Below are 20,454 nucleotides of genomic sequence, written 5' to 3'. Positions count from 1 at the left end.
AATCCAGCTGAGCCGGAGATAAGGCTCAGGAGGGTTCCGGGAAAAGAGACGGGGCTCGCTGCTCGCGGCTCCTGGCAGGAGCAGACTAGAGGCTGCAAAAAGTCTCCCGAAGAAAACTTTTGCAAAGTTAACTACGCCCTCGGTGGACTTCGGACATGCTAATTCCGACGGGGCTGTTACCGAGGAGGTGCGGGTGGGTAGGAAGCCGGGACAGGTTTTCCTTGTCAGTTTATCTTCACTGACCCCAAAGCCTTAAAAGTATCTTTATTTCCTGATGCCTCCATGGGAGGGAGGCGGAATGGCTTGGGTGTCAAGCCAGGGGTGGGGAGGGGAGACGCGAGGCTGCAGGCAGGCTGGCCGGGGTCGGGTGGGGGGTGGTGGGGAGCTGGGGTATAACTTTGCCTACTTCGTGCAAACTAAGGACCTCGGTCCGGGAGCTCCGGGAGGTCGCGACCGGCCCTGTGCACGTCTTTGGGGGGCAATCAGATGTTTTTCATCCCCCTCCCCGTGCACACACGCACACCCCGGGATCGCCGCGGCAACCGAGCATCCCCCGAGTCGCGAGGGCAGGAGGATGGACCAGGGGCCGCGGGGGGCAGCGCCGGCCCCTTTCGAGGACCGGGCCCCGCCCGCCTGGCCGCGGGCCTCCCGCATCGCCCCCGGCCTCCGCGGTCCTCCCGCCACCCGCTCCGGGCCCAGTACCTTGAACGCGATGGGCAGGGTCTTGTTGCAGCGCCAGTGCGTGGGCAGCACGGAGCAGAGGAAGTTGGGGCTGTCGGTGCGCACCAGCTCGCCGGGGTGGTCGGCCAGCACCTCCACCATGCTGCGGTCGCCGGTCCTCAGCTTGCCGGCCAGGGCGGCGCCGGCGTCCGGGGCGCCCAGGGGCAGCGCCTCGCTCATCTTGCCCGGGCTCAGCGCGGTGGAAGGCGGCGTGAAGCGGCGGCTCGTGCTGGCATCTACGGGGATACGCATCACAACAAGCCGGTTGAGTTAGGACCCTGCAAACAGCTCCTACCAGCCGGCGACAAGGGCGCGGATCCTCGGCGAGCAGCTCCGGGGAGACCAACATATAAGTTCAGGGGCCCTTTATTGCTGCAGGGGGGGCGGGGGCGGGCGGGGGGCTGGGGGGAGGCGGGCGGGAGGCGAAGTCACTAACAGTCCCGGAGGGGGAAAGTTCTATTTTGCAGGGCAGCCTCCGTCCGACCCAGGCAGGGCTCCTAGCAACCGATCGCCTAATGCTTTAAAAAAAAAAAAAAAAAAAAATCGGGCGACTGGAATCCAAAGTCAAATGCCAAGGGAGGCTATCTTCTGAGTCTTGCTTTGAGAGTTTAACTTTCAGGCTTTGGCTGTTTAAAAAAAAAAGGAAAAAAGAAAAAAAAAGTTCCCGGAGGCAAAATTCCCATACAGTTTCTAAAATATTTATACGCAGAGCAAACGGACCAGCCAATACATAATTTGGAAGTTCCAGTAGTTAACCGCCTGTCAGGGTTTTTTTGTTTGTTTGTTTGTTTTGTTTTGTTTTGTTTTTGTTTTCAGGTGAGTTTTGTCTAGAGTCCCAAGACAACACAAAATATACGAGTGTCTTCCATAGACAGAGCCACTTTGATCATGCAAAACCGGCTTCGGTCCTCAAAAGCAAGAGCTGCCACTTCCAAAGGTCATGCTACTAATGTATGTGCACGTATATATAAATATATACATATGCTCTACTTCATAAAATATTTACAATTCAATCTGCAGAGAATTTAAACACAACAGAAATCCATTAATGTTCGCTGCTGATTTTTTTTTTTTTTTAAGTAGCCTTGAAAATAAGCTTCAGTAGTTGAAGAAGGGCTGGGCTAGAAATACTTGTCATGTTCTCTTAATAAATTCTGGCAAAAACGCTCAGTCCGGAAAATTCAGCTTTTCAAAGAAAAGCTAATCTTTAAAAAAAAAAAATAATTAATAATAATAATGATAATAATAATAAAAAGTCCAAGTCGATGACACTCAGAGTACAGCTCTCCACGTCTGAGAACTCGGGTTTGGGGATGTTGGTTAAGTTTGTGGCTGATCCTGTGGTTGGTGGGAGCTGAGCCGCAGCCGGGTCACACGCACGCGGACACGCACGCTGCCGAAGCCAGCCGCTGTCTACACCCGCTCGGTGAGTCAGCCCGACTTGGGCAGTAGCGAGATGATCTTCCTCCAACGTCGCCCCAGCGCCCGCGGCTTGGACGCCCGGGACGCGCCTTTACCTGCGATCACCGCGTAACCGCAGCAGGTGGAGCGGGCCTGGAGAGTGGGCTCCGCAGCGCAGGTCGAAGCAGACGCGCCGGCTCGACTCACACGCGCAGTCACACTCCCACGCACCCTGGCCACGCACACGCAACTTCACGGGCTCGCCTCGGAGCGCGGCACACGTCCTCCCGCAGTGGTCCAAGGAAACGACCGGGGCGGGGGGCGGGGGCGGGGGGGGGGAGAAAAGTTCACCGGCAGGAAAGAAGTTGGAACATCCAGCCAAGAGACCAGCTCATTCAAAAGTCAGAGAGAAAGGCCAAAAAAAAAAGGAAAATAAAAAATAAAGGCAGGAAATCGTAGCTCCAGCGGCGGTCCAGGAGAAGCAGCAGCAAGGGTGGACTTGCTTCTGGCGTGCCCGGGACCCGGGGCGCGGTGCCCGTGGGCGCGAGGCCGGGCGGCGTGCGCCCGGGCTGGGGCTGGGGCTGGGGCTGCGGCTGGGTCCGGCCGCGGGGCGCCCGCTGGTCTATGAATGAGAGTGCCTGGAAGGGAACGTGCTTTTACTGTAAGCCCGGCCCGAGGAATTCCATTCCCTCAGCTCGTTTGCATAGGGGCGGCCGCCGGCCAATCACAGGCCTTTCCGGTATCAGCCAGGGCGCGGCTCGCGGCCGCGGGCGCCTGGAATTGGCCCGCGCGCCCCCGCCGCCGCCGCCGCCGCCGCCGCCGCCGCGCGCTACTGTACGCCGCCCGCGCGGAGCGCCCCAGGCGGCCCGGCCCCCGCGCCCGCACCCACGCACGCACGCCCGCCCGACGCCCCGCCCCCGGGCGCACCGCGGCCCTGCGAGGACGTGGAGAGGGACGGCTCGGGCCGCGCGCGGCGCCCGGAGCCCAGCCGGCGGGGAGGCGCCCCTAGCGCCCTGGAGATGCAGCGGCCGCCGCGAGGCTCCGGGCCCGGCTCCGGAGCTCACCCCCACCCCCACCCGGGGCGGCCCCGGGTCCTGCGCGGCCACCCACGGCCGAGCTTCTGCTTCCCCAGCGTGGGTGGGATTCGGCCGCGAGGGGGCCGGCGAGCAGCTCCGCGCGCCACCGTAGCCATGGGGGGGGGGTGCAAGGGGTGGGGGTGGGGGGCAGCTGCAGAGAAGCGGCGCTGATTCATTTAACGAGGCCGAAGGTTCTCGGTCTCCCCAACGTGGTTTTGCGTTTTGCGTTGGTTTCCTTTCGTCGGTGCTCTCCGCCGCGTCCGGGCTGCGGCTTCCCTCCGCCTGGGTGTGCTTCGCGGAGAGCCGCCGAGGGTCCTGATCCGAAAGGCGACCCCCGAGCGGCAGCGGCGGGGAAGCAAGTTGGAAGCGTCCGCCGGGCCCGGGTCGCCCGAGCCCCGCACCCACCTCCGGCTCCCCGGAAGCGGCGCTGGCTCGTCTCCCCGCCCCCGCCCCCGCCCCCGCCCCCGCGCGCCGGAGCGGCCCGGGGTGCTGCGCCCAGCCTGGCTTTGCGCGCGGGCGGGAACTTCCCCGGCGGCCGTCCCCGCGGCGCCGCGGGCATTTTCGCGGAGCTTAGAGGGCCCCGCCCCGGCGCGCAGTGCCCGTTCCCCCCCGCCCCGCCCCCGCGCCCCGCGGCTCCCCGGGGAACGCACCCCGTCTCCCGGGGGAGGGCGCTCATCCCCGCCCCCAACAGGGACCCTCCGCTGCAGCTCCCCGGAGCAGGGGCCCGTCACCCGCCCCCCGCGGGGTCCCTCCGCCTGCGGACGCGCGACTAGGGTGCTGGGGGCCGCCGAAGCGCCGGATTCCCCCTCGGCTCTGCCTCTGGGGCCTAACGGAGGCGTCGGCCAGGGCGGGCCAGCCGGGGGGGGGGGGCCCTTCCCGGGCGCGCTGGCTGCTTCCCCGGCCCCAGGACCCGAGAGGCCGCGCGGGCCGCTCCGAGCCGCCGGGAGGCTGGCGCCGGCCCCGCGGGAGGCGCTGCGGGCCGCGGGCTCCGGGCGGACGCCAGGGGGCAGCAGCCGTCCTCGCTGCCGCCCCGGGCGCCCGGGAACGCCCCCGGTGGCGCGGGACTCCGCGGCCGGCCCTCCTCCCGGCCTTTGGGTCGCTCCTGTGACAACTCCAGTTTGGGTAGGAAAGGCTGGAAACGGGCGCGTCCTGCCCCTGCCACCCCGGCGGCGGAGCTGGTGGCGCGGGGACCCTCCGGGGGGGCCTCCGGCATCCCGAGCCGCCCGCGCCAGGGTCTCTCCCCGAAACCCCTCTGCACGCACCCCGCGACCGGCCGGCTCCCCACCCTCGGGGCGCCCGGCGTCCCGGGTCCCCCCCGCCGTGCGAGCTTGTCCCCAGGTGGGCCGCCCCCTCGCTCGTCTCCGGGGCACCCGAGACACTCCCGAGAACAACCAGCAACCAGCTGCGTTTTGTTTTAATGGGTCTGGGGTCTCAGAAGACTCCTTCGTATTTTTCCTTAAAAGCGATTTTCAGGAAGCCGCATTTCAGCAGTCAAGACCTTACCCCCCCCCCCCCCAAAAAAAGAAGGGCTCCCTCCACCTTGGCCCAGCGATTCCAAAGAGCGCGCAGCTGCCAGACCTCCCCGTGCGCCGCCCCCTGCCCGGGCCCCGAACCCCCTGGGCCGCGGCTCCGAGCCGGCCGAGCGCTCCCGGGGCCAGCCCGCAAGTGCATCCCCAGGGCCCCCCGCGGACGCAGGGCAGGGCTCGGGGCTGCGGCGGCCGCGAAAATGGGCTCTGACTCCGGGATAGAGCGGACCCGGGTGATTCGCCCTGCGGAAAGGTCCGAGAAGAAGGCTCCTCCGGGGGCTGGGGCGGTTTGAAACCCTAAACCCTGCGAGGGGCTGCGGGCCGGACTCTGCGGCCGTCTCCCGGGCGGGGTCAAGTTCCCTAACTTAGGGGAGAGGTGCAGGGTTAGATGCACCGAGTGTAGCAAGCCCTTCAGCGGCAGCCCCCTGGGCGCTGCTCAGCTAAGAGTTTCAACCAATAAATCTCGAGTTTGAACGTTGACAAGGATGATAAGAGCAAGAAAAGCTTTTGCTGATTTATTCTAAATCCGGCCGCCGCGCATTTGAGGTTCCCGGGACCTGCGCTGGCTGTAACTGCTTGCTTAGTGCGGTGCACCCTGGAAAACCAGAAACGAAGTAACAAAACCACTGCAGCCCTCCTTGCAGAGGAGCTAAAATGCATTGCAAATCGGGCTGCAGGAGGCTCAGCTGAGATGTACCTGGAAGCCCTTAGTCCGGAGGACTTTTTACAGAGCTCACAGAGCTCCCGAACATCGCATACGAAACGAAGAACTCTTTTCCACCAAAGGCGCTCCTTGTAGCGGCAATATAGAATTTCCCTTCCTCTGCCTCTCTAAGAAAGGAAAGGAAACATGACCACATTCACTCCTGGAATAATACTAAAACTCACTCTTGTCATAATACAAAAAAAAAAAAAAAATACAACGAAGCGAGGTGTTGGGCGGATGCTATATGACGGATCTTTCCAAATTTGCTGCGTGGGGGGAAACTCCAATAATGCTCATAACAGGAATGAAATGGAAGTTTTCACAGGGCATTTTTTAAAGTAGTATTTGGTTAGCAAAATTTGGAAGCAAGATAATATCATGGGGGAAAATAACAGCTCGTTGATGCTTTTCTTCAACTTCAGGTAAATCCGCAAGTGGTCTCAGGAAATATCTAAATATTTTTACTTTTTTTTTTTGCTGTTTTAAAGCCCTCCCCAAAAATAAAATGTACCTAAAGATAGGATTAAAATCTCAACCATTCTCTTAAAATTCTCCTCTAAGTAACATCTTTCTAAAATTACATTTCTAAAAATGTAATATTTCTAGAAAAAAATTATTTCTATTTCGGTGGACCATTTCAATGAAATAAAAACCAGAGGATGTGTTTTGCTGGTGGTTCTGGACCAAATTGGTGCAGTTGATGTAATGTCACAAGGATGGAGAACATTTTTGTGAAGAGTAACATGTGAGTGTCTGTGCAAATAACCTGCTATACACCCCATCCAGTTTTCGACACTGGAATTTAATTAAACATTTCCCTCTCCCCTCCTTGCGATGATTTTAATTTTGAAATCTAATTACTTTGGGGACAGGATTCTTTCGTTCCGTCGCTACATCCTTCCTCCATGTGAGTGTTTCCATAGGATGTGGTCGTCGATGTGTGAGTTGTTCACTCTGACATCATAATTGTGCAGCTCCCAAGTGTACAATTCAAATTTAGGATGCTTACTAAACATTTTACCGTCATAAAAATTTTGCATTGCCACTGTTGTAACAAAGGTAATAAACTAGGTTATAACAGATAGAAGCCAAGCTCCATTTTTCCAGAGAGTTGTATAGAGTCATTTAATAACAGCAGAATACATCTGTGGTAAACTACTCTGTAGAACCGAAGGTATCATTTAAAGTTTCATTGGAATGTTTTATATGGTTTGATATTTGCAATATGAAGAACAGCTTTTAAGTATTTTTGAATCAGCAAAAAAAAAAAAGCCTTAATTATTTGGCTATTTTATGTCATAAGTTACTTATAGATTTACATAGATTAAAAAATCATGTATATGCACATATGAATGTACATATTTTATAAAAAATATGATTTGGAATCCAACATACTGTGAACATCTCTAGATGGATTCATTCCATGTATGCATTCTGAAAGAACAGAAAGTGGGAAAATAAAAATTGTATAAATATACTGATGGCAAGCACCAAATTTACTGAGAGTTGATGAATTCCATTCTAATTGTAATCCATGCAAGTATAAAAATTAAATTCCCCCCCCCTTGTTTAATTTGATTTAATTTTTTGTTGGCTGATTGCCCCTCAGACTTTTTAGCACTGGGGATTTTTACAGCATGTTGTCCTGCTTTGGCACAAAAATAGCTTAAAACAGTAAACCAGCAAATAACAAATGAACTGTTACATTTGCACATGGTTTTATGGGACTTTGACCAATGTTTTCCATTGCTAGCTAGTACTGAATATCTTTCATAGGATCACCTTTTTAAAGCTCTGTATGTGATGCCAGTGTGATTTATTTATGAACATTAGAAATTCATTTGGAGAATGCGAAAGTGAATCAGAATTCAAGGTGAAATTAAAACCAAACCCTAACTTACTGCCAAAACACTTGAAAATTGGTATTACAGCAGAGGTGAAATACAAGATGTAAAAACAGAAGTTTTTTTTAAAGCAATGAAGATAAGCAATTTTGAAGACATCTTTTGAAAGAAGCAGACTGATAGGTAAACATTACCATGATTTACTTCCAAGAGGACAGTTTAGAGATATTTCCTCCTTGCACGCTTTACTCTCCTTCCCTCTGCTAGGGGTGCAGATTATTTTTACTGAAACTTCTCATTCTTGAAATAACAGATGATATCAATTTTTATTGAAAATGACCATCGTATGATAATATATCCACATATCCATATAGAATCACTTCCTATATACTCCTGCAGGTACAGTTAGCAGTTAACCCATTAAGCAAAGTCACCTGAAGCTACTTTTCTTTCCTTTGAATACGTACATGTAATGTTCTGAATTTGAAACTACTGCATCAGCCTTGTATATTGATAACGTTCGACACTGAATGATTAACATGAAAAATAAACCATTTTTCAAAGCCTTAGGATCTGAGCATTTCAAATACTGTGGACCTAAAGCTTTCAAATTTACTCCACAATACTAATATATCTTACAAATTTTTAAACCAAAAAAAGGAGGTAATTATTTCAGATTTCCAGACGCTGTTTAAACAGGCAGGAGAACAAGATTTACAGCTCCTTAGTCTTATGTTTTTTTGCCAAAGCAAAAAGAGCAACTAAAATAATAAGGGGTTCTGAAGGACTGCCCTATAATGAAAGAGTAAAGCAATTAAATAGGTACAGTGTCCAAGGAGCATCCTTAAACACACTCACACACACACACACATACACACACACACAGAAAAAACAAACAGAAAACCCCCGCCAAGATTGTGGTGTGCATGGACATACAAAAAAAAAAAAAAAAATGACTCCATGAAGATTTTTAAAAAATAGAGCAGGGAAAAAGATCATTTGCACTACTTATGAATGATAAGGTAAGAAATATCAAATGTACCCTGAAGTTAGGAAGTTCACTTTTAATAGGCATGGGAGGAATCCACAACAGTAATATTGACAGCCAAATTCATGCTAAAGAGACCCAGCAGAACCGACCTCCCTGGAAATTCTCTCCTGAGACCCTGAGAAGCCTTTCCATGTCAGAGGCTGAGAAACAGAAGGAGCAAAGTAGAAAAGCAAATGGTTTGTTTATACACCTAACATTTCAGTGGTTCTCAGAGAAAACCCAAGTTTTTTTTTTTTTTTTAACCTAATAGTAAGGGCAAAAGTGAGTGAATTTTGAAAGGTGTGCCTGTTGGAAGTGTCCTTGGTTTGTCCTGTGTCAGTAGCCTTTTTTTTCTTTCAAGATTTTATCTATTCGCTCGTGAGAGACACACACAGAGAGAGAGAGAGGCAGAGACATAGGCAGCGGGAGAAGCAGGCTCCCTGCGGGGAGCCCTATTTGGGACTCAATCCGGGTATTCTCCGGGATCACCACCTGAGCCAAAGGCAGCTGCCCAACCACTGAGCCACCCAGGTGCCCCCTGTGTCAGTAGCCTTAAGGACATAGCCTACACATTAAGCTGGGGGAAGGGGTAGTCTCCAGGTGAGGTAGCACCTGTGGAGGTTTGCAGTTGTTTGCCCAAAGAGTTGTTCTTTTTTTTCTCTTTAATTTCAGTCTTTTTAAAATTTAAAATCAATTTGCCAACATATAGTATAACACCCAGTGCTCATCCCATCAAGTGCCCAAAGAGTTGTTAAAGGTGCTTGAACCTAAAGTCTAAGAGACGACATGTCTAGAGTGTTCATGACAGCAAGAGCTCAATTTGGCTAACTCATCCCCCAGCTATCTCCCTCCATCCCGATCTTTCTCGCTCCTTTCCTCTCATTGAATGCTGCTAAGTGCCAGGTAATGGGCAAAATGCTTTTCTCTACCATGCGGCAACAGTACCGTGGATCCTTGCCACAATGCCATTACCACCCCCATTTTACAGATGGGGAACCTCACCCTCAGAGGGTTTAGGAAACTTGACAAAATCATTCCACTCTGTGCAAGTGCGCACACGCACACACACACACACACACACACACGCACACACATGTCCACATATGGGTCTGAATGAATGATGAGCTATGTTTCTTTTTGGCTACAGCTGTGTATTTTTATAGGTATCCTCGGTAGAGCTCCGAAAAATTAAGCTCTGATCTCATCTGTCAATTTGATGCTTCCCTGTCTCATCATCTCCATTAGACACTATCCTTGAAATTCTGCACATTGCAAATCTCAAGTATTTAGGAGTCACAGTATGAAGTTATTTCTGGCCATCCACAGAGTTTGAGGAGTAGGTCAAGGTCTGTTTAGCTTTTAAATTCTTACTAAATATTAAATGGCTTCCTAGTCCTTTTCTGCCTCCACATGTTCAAAATGACATATTTGGGGGGTGCCTGGATGGCTCAGTTGGTTAACCGTCTGCCTTCGGCTCAGATACCAGGGTCCTGAGATGGAGCCCCCAGTCGGGCTCCCTGCTCAGGGGGGAGTCTGCTTCTCCCTCTTCTTTTGTCCCATCTGCTACTTGGGCTCTCAATCTCTCTCAAATAAATAAATACAATCTTAAAAATAAACCAAAGTGACATCTTTGGGACTTTTCCAGATATGAAGTATTTGATCTTCTTCCTTTAGCATTTCTCTAAAGCTTTCTGTGTGCCAGGCAGAGTGCTAGGCTAGTTGGTGACAAAGGACAAATACAGAAGAGCAATGGAGTGTCATGGCTGCTACTGAGTGACCACAGAGTGTCATGGTTCCAGGAAGATGCTGGGAGGAGACATCATCCCACCTGGAAAAAGAAAAGAGTATACCACCTGGTGGGTTTGGGAAGACCTTCCTTTGTAGTAGAGGTGATACTTGATGTGACTCTTAGAGGCTAGGTAGGTTTTTTACCAGGTGGTTGGCAGGGCTGGAGGAAGGGTTTAGGGAGGTGGAACGGGACAGGGGAGAAGGCACTCCTGGCAGAAGGATCAGTGTGAAGAAACGTGAATTTGTGAAATGGATCACAGAAACATGTCAGTTCTAGTATAATTGGAGTGTAAGTTTGGGATTGGGGTGCTCACAAATAATGCAATGCTGGCAGACATGAACATAGGTCGTAGGCAGCTTATAGACCTGAAGCAATTTGCACTTCAACATGAGGGCAATGGGTTCTATCAAAGCCTTGAGATCTGGGGAACAACCTGATTAATACATGTTTGAGGGAAGTAAATTTGTCAGAGGTGGGTAGATGAGTAGGAGGGGGTAGAAATGAGTGGGGAGCTACTGCAATTGTCACATGAGGAATTATGAACATCTGCATTAAAGTGGGAACAATGGAGATGGAAGAGGCAGCTATGGGGGAGGAGAGAAGAGTCTCCCCTGCTTCTGGCCCAGGCACCATTACCAGCAGTAGAGAAGACCGGAAGAGGAGGGGTTTGGAGGTAGACATGAGGATCTGGCTTTCGATGAACAGAACAGAGCTGTGGGTGCTGGTGGGGAAATAGCCAGGAATTGAGGGCAGACGTCCTCATAGATCTGCACTGGTTTCACATTGTACAGAAACAGTGTCCAGGAAGAAGGGAGCATTGACAGAGTCGGAGATCATTGGCATCTAAGGGGTTGGTTAGAAAAAGGTGGAACCACCAAAGAGATTGAGCTACAAAGAGAAAGAGGAGAGAGTAGAGTCTTCAAAACAAAAGAAGATGGGAGTTTCAAGAGGAAAGGGTGTCTCAAAGGCCAAGGCCAAGAAAGGGCCATGGGAGTGAGGACTGAAACAGTTACTTTGGATTTGTCTGGGGGAGCCATGGTATCCTTTGCTAGAAGACGTTTCAGTGGAGCAGATGATGGGAGGGGCAGCAAATGGTTGTAGTGTGTGTGTTTGGGGGGTAGGTGGTTAGTGGAGGAGGGGGGGAAAAGATGGGGTGGCAAGGAGACGGAAAACCCAAAGTTGAGCTGTGTGTGTGCATGTGTGTGTGCTGAAGATGGATGAAGACCTGTGAGAAAATTAACACTTGCCGTGTGCATTTTTCTGAAGGTCACACTCATCAGCTCCCACCCCAACCTAGTTCTTCTTGCTTTGCCCATTGCACATTCATCTCCTGGTTTCCAGGGTTGGATCCATGGATTTACTTTGATCTCATCAAACCTGCTGCCAGGTCCTCTTTTTGGTTTCTTTGTGTTAATCCCCCCACCCCCAACACACACACACACTTTCCAGCCCTATTGCCATCATTCTGTTTCGAGTTCTTATAGACTTTTGCCAGATCTCCTGGAAAGGTCTCCTATAAAGGAGTTTCTATTAATTTCTTATAGTACTTCCAGATTACTCTCCCATACCACTGGTCTGCTGATTCTGTAGCAGAATGCATCCCCTATGCACCCCAACTTCAGAGCAAGCTCTTCTTACGGTCCTGCAGGATTAAGGGCTACCTTCCATCCCCGTGTTGGAGGGGGCTCAGATCCTTGTTTTTGGAGTAAAATTTTCTCTCAAGGACCAAATATATGCTTCCTTGTGTTCTCCATGTCCTCTGAGTGACCCTTGAACTATATCTTACGTTGTGTTAGAACTATGAATATATTGAGGAGTGGAGTGGGTAGGAGGGAAGCAATGGAACCAACTCTTCTCTGGCTTCAGGTTTCTATATGTGACATTCCTGGCTTCTATGTGGAGTGACATTCTTTCGTGTAAAACTCTTGGCCTCTTGCCAAAAGGGCTCATTCATCCTCCACCATAAAAGACTAAATTGCTTGGTGAGTTGCTTTGGGGATAGAAACCAGGCATAGGGATCCCTGGGTGGCGCAGCGGTTTGGCGCCTGCCTTTGGCCCAGGGCACGATCCTGGAGACCTGGGATCGAATCCCACGTCAGGTTCCTGGTGCATGGAGCCTGCTTCTCCCTCTGCCTGTGTCTCTGCCTCTCTCTCTCTCTCTCTGATGTGACTATCATAAATAAATTAAAAAAAAAAAAAAGAAACCAGGCATAGTGGTCAGAATCCTAAAATGGACCCCCGAGACTTCTCACCCTCACCTGTAGGGCCTTGAATAGGTTGGATTGTCATACCTGGCCATGTTACACGGCAAAAGGAATTTTTCCAACATCATTAATGTTAGTAATCAGGTGGCCTCGAGTCAACCAAAAGGACAATTATCCTGTTGACCTGATCTAATCGCAGGAGACCTTTAAAAGCAGAATTTTCCTAGGCTAGGGCAGAAATGAGGTAGAGAAGATCTGATGTGCGTGCCCTGTTGGCTGGATGATGGAGGGAGCCATGTGCAAGAATGGAGAGCAGTCACTATAGGTCACCCCTGGCGGACAACCAGCATGGAAATAGGACCCCATCCTGCAGTCCTAAGGAACTGCTTTTTGCCAAAAACCTACTGAAGCCCAGAAGTGCATTTTCCCCCCAGAGCCTCCAGATAAGAGCTCAGTTTGGCCAACACCTTGGTTTTTGGCCTTGTGAGTGTCTGAGCTGGGAACTCGTTTGAGTCCAGCTGGACTTCTGACCTACAGAACTATGAGCTAATATGCGGGTGTGGTGTAAGTTGCTAAATTTGTGGCACTTTGGTAGTGTGGCAGCAATAGAAAATTAGTACTCTGAGCATACCTTTCCCCTCCCCTTTTTGTTTTGGGGAAGCACTGCCTGTGTGTTAATGAGTAAGTCTCTATTTCTGGGGTTCAGTGGCAAAGAGCCTCATTCTGAGTTCTTCCCAAATCCTTGATGATAAAGCTGATATTTTAATTCCTGTCTGCTTGACTACTTTGTCTGCCTCACAGTTGGTTCTGGATCACTGGGGAGCAGGGATATCTTTTATTGGGCTCCCTTAATGTCTACTGTCTTCTGATTCACCCTCACCTTCATGCAAACCCATAACTACTAGATTTTGAAGACCTTGCTGGTGAGGCTGCTTACTCCTTTGTGAATCTCTAGACGGCACTGCACAAACCTAACGTGTTTTTGGAAGCCGCTGGGGATCTGGTTAAGTGCAGATTCTGATGCAACAGGTTTGGGTGGCACCTGAGATCCCATATTTCCAACAAGCGTTGGAACTGCAACCACACTCAGAGATGGCAAGAGCGCCTGCTCAGTGTCTGGCAACAATTGAGCCTGCAGTGTCTAAAAGATTTTGTTAACATTGCCAAAAGCAAACTTAAAATTTTCTAGGAGCCACATTAAAAAAGTAAAGATTAATGAGTGAAATAAATTTTAATAACGTTTTCTTTCACTCAGTGTATCTCGAGCATTTTCATTTCAACATATAATCAATATGAAAATCATTGATGTATTTTACATTCTTTCTTTCCTTTGTTTTGCCCTAAGTCTTCAAAGTCCTGTGTGCATTCTACATTTATAGCACATCTCCATTCAGTCTGGCCATGTTTCAAGCCCTCCAGAGTCACCTGCGGCAAGTGGCTCCTATTTTGGACAGGGTAGTTCGAGAGTGACCACTCAAGATGCAGTTCCCTTCCCAAAGCAATTTTGCTACTATCCTGCCAGTGCTCAAGTGAGCCCTGTTTTGAACCAGCGAAGGTGAAGGCCATGAGGTAATGCATCTCTCTTGACTCATATTGTCCCTCTGGGCTGTCCTGAAGCAAAGTTCAGCATTTGTATCACGATATATACTTGATTGATTAAGAGGCAGAAGGACACACACACACACACAGTGACAGCAACTAAACTGCAAAAGCCTACTGACCACTGTCAACACCACTACTGCAGCTTCACAGCCACAGAAGAGCCACAAGTTAGCCCCATGAATTGTTCACTCCTAAGTAACGTCCACCAGCCATGGAGGGCTCAGCCTATACAACAGAGCTTGGGTTTCTATGAGCTCTGAAAGGATAGGACTGAAGCACCTCTTATCTCTTTCTTCTACAACTAGATTAGTTTCCTATGAATTCCATCTAAGCCACACGGATTAGAACAATAAGTTCTATTTTTAATAGACTGTGATTCTAAAATAGGATGGCAAAGGGGCTAAATGATACTCATTCTCTAATAACATTTCCCATAAACAGGTTTATTTTGAAATACAGCATTTTTTTTCCCCTAAAAAATCACTCAATGCGTCGATTTGCTGACAATCATCCAGTTAAAATACATGAGTAGTTCAAACTGGTGAGACAGTTTGGCCTCCTGGTCTAAGTTATGGAGTGGATCCACCTCTCTTTCTTCCAGCGCTCAGAAAAAAATAACAAAGGAGAATACATGAGGCCAGATCTGTGACAGAAGCCACTGGCTCTATCTCACTGCGTTGATCCTCAGAGGTTGCTGGGAACCTCTGAACGTTCAAACATCTCTTTAGGGCAAATGTACCTGCTTTCTACCCCTGGCCTTGTGGGTTGAGTACTGAATCAAGAGGCTGATGTGTGGAGATTTACAAGGGTTGTAGATCTTCTCCACATTTTCTTTGGCTCCATTAGTCATGAACAGAAGGTGGTTTTCAATGAAAGGCTGAGAAACCACTCTGTGCATGAAACTGGTCTCTTCTTTGAGTGATATTCCTATTCCAGTGCTAGAGGTAAGCATCCAAGTATCAAGAAGTGTCTCTAAATCTGCTGAACAGGGAGGTGAGTTTATGTGCTTTCCCATGATTCTGAGGCTCCTAGCTGGAGAATATTACAGCAGCAAACTTTTCCGGTGGGTGATAGAAGTAGAGTCTGTAAAGCAGCTGTAACTTCTAAGTCTGTTTTCCTTTAGGCTAAAATTCTGTTAATATATTTAAAACCATTCCCACTGCAATGAATGAGAAACAACACACCATATTACTAAGTTGAATAAAAAAAAATCAATGAACAAATGTCAGAATGAATTCACAGGAGTCTCGTGCCTCATTCCCCAAGTCATTCGGCACATCATTCTGCAGTGAACTCTCCTCCCCCCAGGGAAGCAGTTTATTGTATTCTTTGTATGTATGATTTACGTGTTCTTTCTCACTGGGGGAATTATGAAATAGGAAGATATGATTTTTCTCTGCTAGGCAATATTTGTGTTTAAAAATAACTAGGTGAGTCCTCTTACTCAGTCCTTGAACTGCTAGACATAGGAAGGAGGGCTGGGGATGAAGTGTAGGCCAGTTTGATAAAATATGCCCAATGACTCCTTGTGAGCTGATAGAGCAGTGAGTGGGCCCCTGTGATGTTGGCCCCTGCCCAACAGCAGGAGTGAACTTTTGAAGTTAAATTTTGAATTTGTTGGCCACATGATTGGATGAAAGACAGCATGGTTCATGCAACCAACATAATCCTTGGTATATCTGATATAGGGGCACCCAACTTATCTCTCAGTGGTAGAGGCATATCTAGAAGGAAGCCTCAGTGTGCTACTAGCCAGATGGCTCAGGGCCACGTAGATACATGCCTCGACCTAGCCTCAATTTACTTGCCTACAAAAATGAGAGACTTTTCAGCACCATGAACATTTACACATAAATGCCACTTGGAACTGTGAGCAATTGACCTGGTCTGGTGTTGACCTAGGTCAGCATACGGCTGGTGTGAACTTGGATTTCGAGTGGGGAGAGAAAGAAGGAAAAAGAGAAACACAGAGTCACAATTGTCCTATCACTGGTCCCCCACAGACTGTAGAGAAATTTCCCACAATTGTAGCAGAAATGATTAGAGAGGGACCATAGAAGTTTGAGATAAATCTTGGGTGCTGAACCAACCATCTGCCCTGGACCTGGGATTCTGTTCAAGAATCAAGAGGGAATAAGCAATGGAGGTATCTGTGAGGAATTGCTGAGAAATCTATAATGATCAATTAAATAATAAATTGCCAAATGTTGGTCTTAGAGTGTTCTCTAGGCACTCCAGTAAGAAGGCAGATCCTCTCATGTTAATCCCGCTATCTGTAGATGTGGAAAACGGAATTTCATATGCAACAGTGGGCTAACTGCTCTGCTTTGTTGTGGGGCCATGGAATTATCACACTCCACAAAAGCCCTAAAATTTCACCTTGTAGTATGAAATAAAAAACCAGTTTTTAAAAAAGCAACAATAGAAGTGGTCATTCCATTCTCTAATTACATAATTATATTTTCTGCCTTTTAAAAATCCTAGGATCTGCATTGTAATGGTTACATATTCTCAGATTACATTAATATAACAATACCATGTTCTGGTAATAATCATATTTTTATGAATAGTCTGGGAAGTGTTTTCGAATAACCCTTTTCAATGCTATTCAGAGTTGAACTTTGTACTTCTGTACATGTACCATACACATGATGAAAGGGGATATTAAAAACTTTTGCGGAGACTTCTTATGATACATCGTTGCTTATTTCTCGATCAAAAAGTGGTTAAGTAAGATTTAAGCTTTTTGATATGCTTGTTTTGTGCTTGCTTGGAAAAGTGCTATGATTTAAATCTATTTTTCAAAGGGCACTTGAGTGGCTCAGTGGATGAGCATCTGCCTTTTGGCTCAGGTTGTGATCCTGGAGTCTTGGGATCGAGTCCTGTGTCAGGCTACCCGCACAGAGCCTGCTTCCTCCTCTGCCTATGTCTCTGCCTCTCTTTCTGTGATTCTCATGAGTAAATAGATAAAATCTTTTTAAAAATGTATTTTTCAAAAAATCAAAGCAAATTTGCTACCTTTTTTTTTTTTGGAATGAATAAATGATACTAATGCTATAGGGGTCACCTATTCTTGAAACATAGAGGGGAAGGGCAAAAATTTTTAACAAAATTAAATTTAAAAAAACCTAAAAACTGAACGTCTATTAGCTAGTTTCCAGCTTACATGTGTATGTACAATGAAAGCAATATGCAGAAATCATTAAATCACCATCCAAAAATAATTAAAAATGATTAAGTGTATAAACAACGTTTTTTTTTAAGGGGGGGGTGGAGCAGAGGCAGAGGTAAAGGGAGAGAGAATCCCTATGCAGGCTCTTCACCCAGCACCAAGCCCCAACAAGGGGCTCGAACTCATAACCTTGAGATTATGACCTGAGCTGAAATCAAGTCAGATGCTTAACCAATTGAGCCACCCAGGTGCCCCAACACTTGAATATTTTTTATTACACATTTTTGCAGAGAAGGTAGCTCTTTTTTCCTAAATACTAAGAGCAAAGGAACAGATGGCTGTTCTATCGTGATGACAAGTGAGCCCCCAGATGAACTCTAGTTCTAGTTGAACTACTGACCAATGAGTGCGCTGGTGTTTAGTGACCATAAAGTGCTTCCATTTTTCTTGCTTCTCTAGCTATCTTAAACAAGTCAAACGCCTATGAAGATACGCCTCTTGAGGAGAACTTCAAAGCATTAGGGGTTAACACAGCATTCTAGGGTAAGTTTTGGAAAAGGGCATGCAGAAAGTATTTAAATAAATGCTGACTTTAAGAATCTTTGAAGAGCATTGAATTAGAAGACACTCTGTGATTGTCAAGTTCTTGATTTAGGGTGCATCTTACTTGTTAGAGAAAAATATTCCAGATCTAACATCCCTTACCACTTCTAAAGTAGACACTATTTATTTAGCCAAGAACTCTTTAGCCGGAGACACTACATGATGAAATGGGCTTCTAAGGAGGAAAGATGACAACTTGACCAAACATGCCAGTTAGGGGCTCCAGTTTTGTCTGCACACACCAGGTTGAGCTGTCAAACTCCAGAGTGAGCTGAATGAAGGACAAGCACTGGCCAGAAGCTGCCTGGTGGGCCCCGTCTAAGCAACCTGGGCACACCCGTTCTCCTGAGTCCCACACTGTCCTGGATCATGATTTAACAGTGGCAAATGGAACAATGACATGAAGCGAAGTGCAAGATGTCGATTTCTTCCCCCTCACTAAGCAAGCCCACAGGAGATTTCATTTCTTCTCTTTTTGCCTTAGGCATCAAGAGGCTAGCAATTTTCATTTCATTCCTGAAATGATTTCCACCACCACCCCCTACTTCCCAATTAGAGTGGAAATGGATGAAGATCTCTGATTAACCCCTTAGATACTAGGAATGAGAAGGAAATAAAGTTACACGAAAACTTTTTTTTTTTAAGTTACACAAAAACTTAATTTCACTTTTGTCTCTCTTTCTTTCTTTCTGTTTCCTGATCGTGAAAAAATGAAGATTTGATCAATCATACTCTCCCCCAAAGGACGGTTCTTCAGGGAAAACACGATAGTACCTTAAAGGCAAAGCAGCAGAAGAAAAATTTCCTTCATGAGAATGTTATTCTGTTACTAGTCATCTTTATATCTAAGAGTGTTCTAGAATTCTTCTGAGTCAAGTTAGATACAAATTCAGATACAACCTAGGAAGTTGTACTGAAGCAGCAACTGTGCAGGAGAGAGAGAGGCTATGGCACACGTGGCGGAATATTTTCTTGGTTTTTACTAAGCCTCAAATAACTGGAACTAAAAAAGAAAAGTGGCTAAGTATCTAGAAACTGCTAGATCACCTGAAGTTTATCAAGTAGCTCTGCCCTCCCCCCTAATACTGGGTTAAAAAAAAAAAAAACCTTCTATAAGATATATCTTCTTAATGGTCTTTAAGATTTTGGCATGCTGAATTCCAAAGTACGATGCCCCAAATAATAATGCTTCAGCAGCAACCTGTGAACAAGAACCATCTCTCTGCTGGAAGTCTGTTTATTTTGCTTGAAACAGAAGGAGGAAAGGACTTTTGACTTGTGTTGTAAGTCAGCGTTCCCCAGAAAAGCTAAGTTCCCCATTGGGCACACAATTTTGGATCTTTAAAAGAAAATGTGAGCCTTTTCTAGTTTTTAAAAGATCACGAATATAAAGTATAGATACGGTTGACTTAATAGGCCGAGGAAATAACCTGTCACATCAGGAACAGCCTGGACAGCGTCACAGGAGGATGCGCTAGATTCTGGGTGTGCTAGGTTTTAACGGGTGTGGGGTTTCTTCTACCTGCCATCAAGACACTAGGTGGTTTGACCTCCGGGGGACCCATTGAGTGATCCTAGTCTCTGAGAACAGAGAAAGCTGTGGAATTGACTCATCCAAGGGGAAAGCCTTATTAATGCTAATAGGGTTCTGATGACTTAGCAAATGTTAGTGGGCAAATAATAATGGGCTCTGACAATGAGTGAGCTACTCCTGAGTTAGAGGCCTTGTGGCAAGGGCTTCTCGTGCATTATCACATATAATCCTCTTAAATAATCCTATTAAGTTTGGAACTCTTATCCTCTTAGGCTTAACGGGTTAAACAATGTGGCCTCATTGAGATGAAGCACAGAAAGGAAGAATTTGACCAGGTGCATACAGAAATCAGTCTCTGGATTGTGTGTGTGTGTGTGTGTGTGTGTGTGTGTGTGTGTGTGTATTAGAAACAATGTTGTTCTTAGTTCTCATTCTAGAAGTTTCCTAGACAATGACTTTCCAAAAGGGCTGCCTTTGCTTCTGACAGGCAGCCCCTGCCCAGTTCCAGGGGGTTTGCAAACAGGTCCACTCTAGATGTGTGGTACAAGGAAATGAGCTGCTTTAGAGACACTGAAACCCAGATAGATGGATAAATATTTCAACGACTTTTCCAGAATGTACTTAAGGAGCAGAGTCCATCTCAATTTGGGTTTGAGCCCATGACCTTATAGTTTAAATATAAAATGCATTAAAGCCCTTTATTTAGAGAGCCATATGCCATTTTTAGGGAGCAGCCCCACTTCTCCTTCTGACTTTATTGGGACTACAATGCAAATAGGTGTCTCGATATTGTCATTAGTATTCATTATTTATTAGGACTTGATGGTATATTCAAAGCCAGGAGGGTCATGAGCTTCCCACAAGTGGACGGCTTGACTCTCAAGACCATGCTTCCTTAGTGTACAGATTCGGGGGCTCGCTACAGAGCAAGAAACCCACGGCAGGAGAACCCTGCTCGGCTCTCGCCTGTGGGTTGGGAATTCAGAGATATACATCTTGATTTCTGATTTAGAAAAAAGCAGGACGCTGCCATGTAAAAAGCTTCTGAACAGTGACTTCCAAACCATAGATTGTGACCCACGGATTCGTTGTAACCTACACATAATACTAATTATTACTGTCACGACACAAATTAAAGAAAGGGAAGGGAAAGAAATAGAAGTGACTAACTGGGAAACAGGGAATTTTGCATTCCCTGCAAAAGTGAGGGAAAGTATTGCAACCTGAAGGCCATCTTTTGACTGGGC

At 47.6% G+C, this 20,454-nt stretch overlaps 1 protein-coding gene across 2 annotated transcripts in view; it reads right to left on the bottom strand.

Moving 5' to 3' along the window:
* The window catches only part of RUNX1 (RUNX family transcription factor 1), a 248,880-nt gene that overhangs the window by 87,939 nt on the left and 140,487 nt on the right, over nt 1-20,454 (bottom strand). For both annotated transcript variants that reach the window (XM_041735227.1, XM_041735226.1), the window contains exon 3: nt 703-956. In XM_041735227.1, coding sequence (XP_041591161.1) covers nt 703-956 — 254 coding nt within the window. The remainder of the gene's footprint in view (nt 1-702; nt 957-20,454) is intronic.

Source organism: Vulpes lagopus, chromosome 20 (assembly GCF_018345385.1).
Source record: "Vulpes lagopus strain Blue_001 chromosome 20, ASM1834538v1, whole genome shotgun sequence".
NCBI classification, from domain to species: domain Eukaryota; kingdom Metazoa; phylum Chordata; class Mammalia; order Carnivora; family Canidae; genus Vulpes; species Vulpes lagopus.
This window is presented reverse-complemented; position numbering and strand designations above follow the sequence as displayed.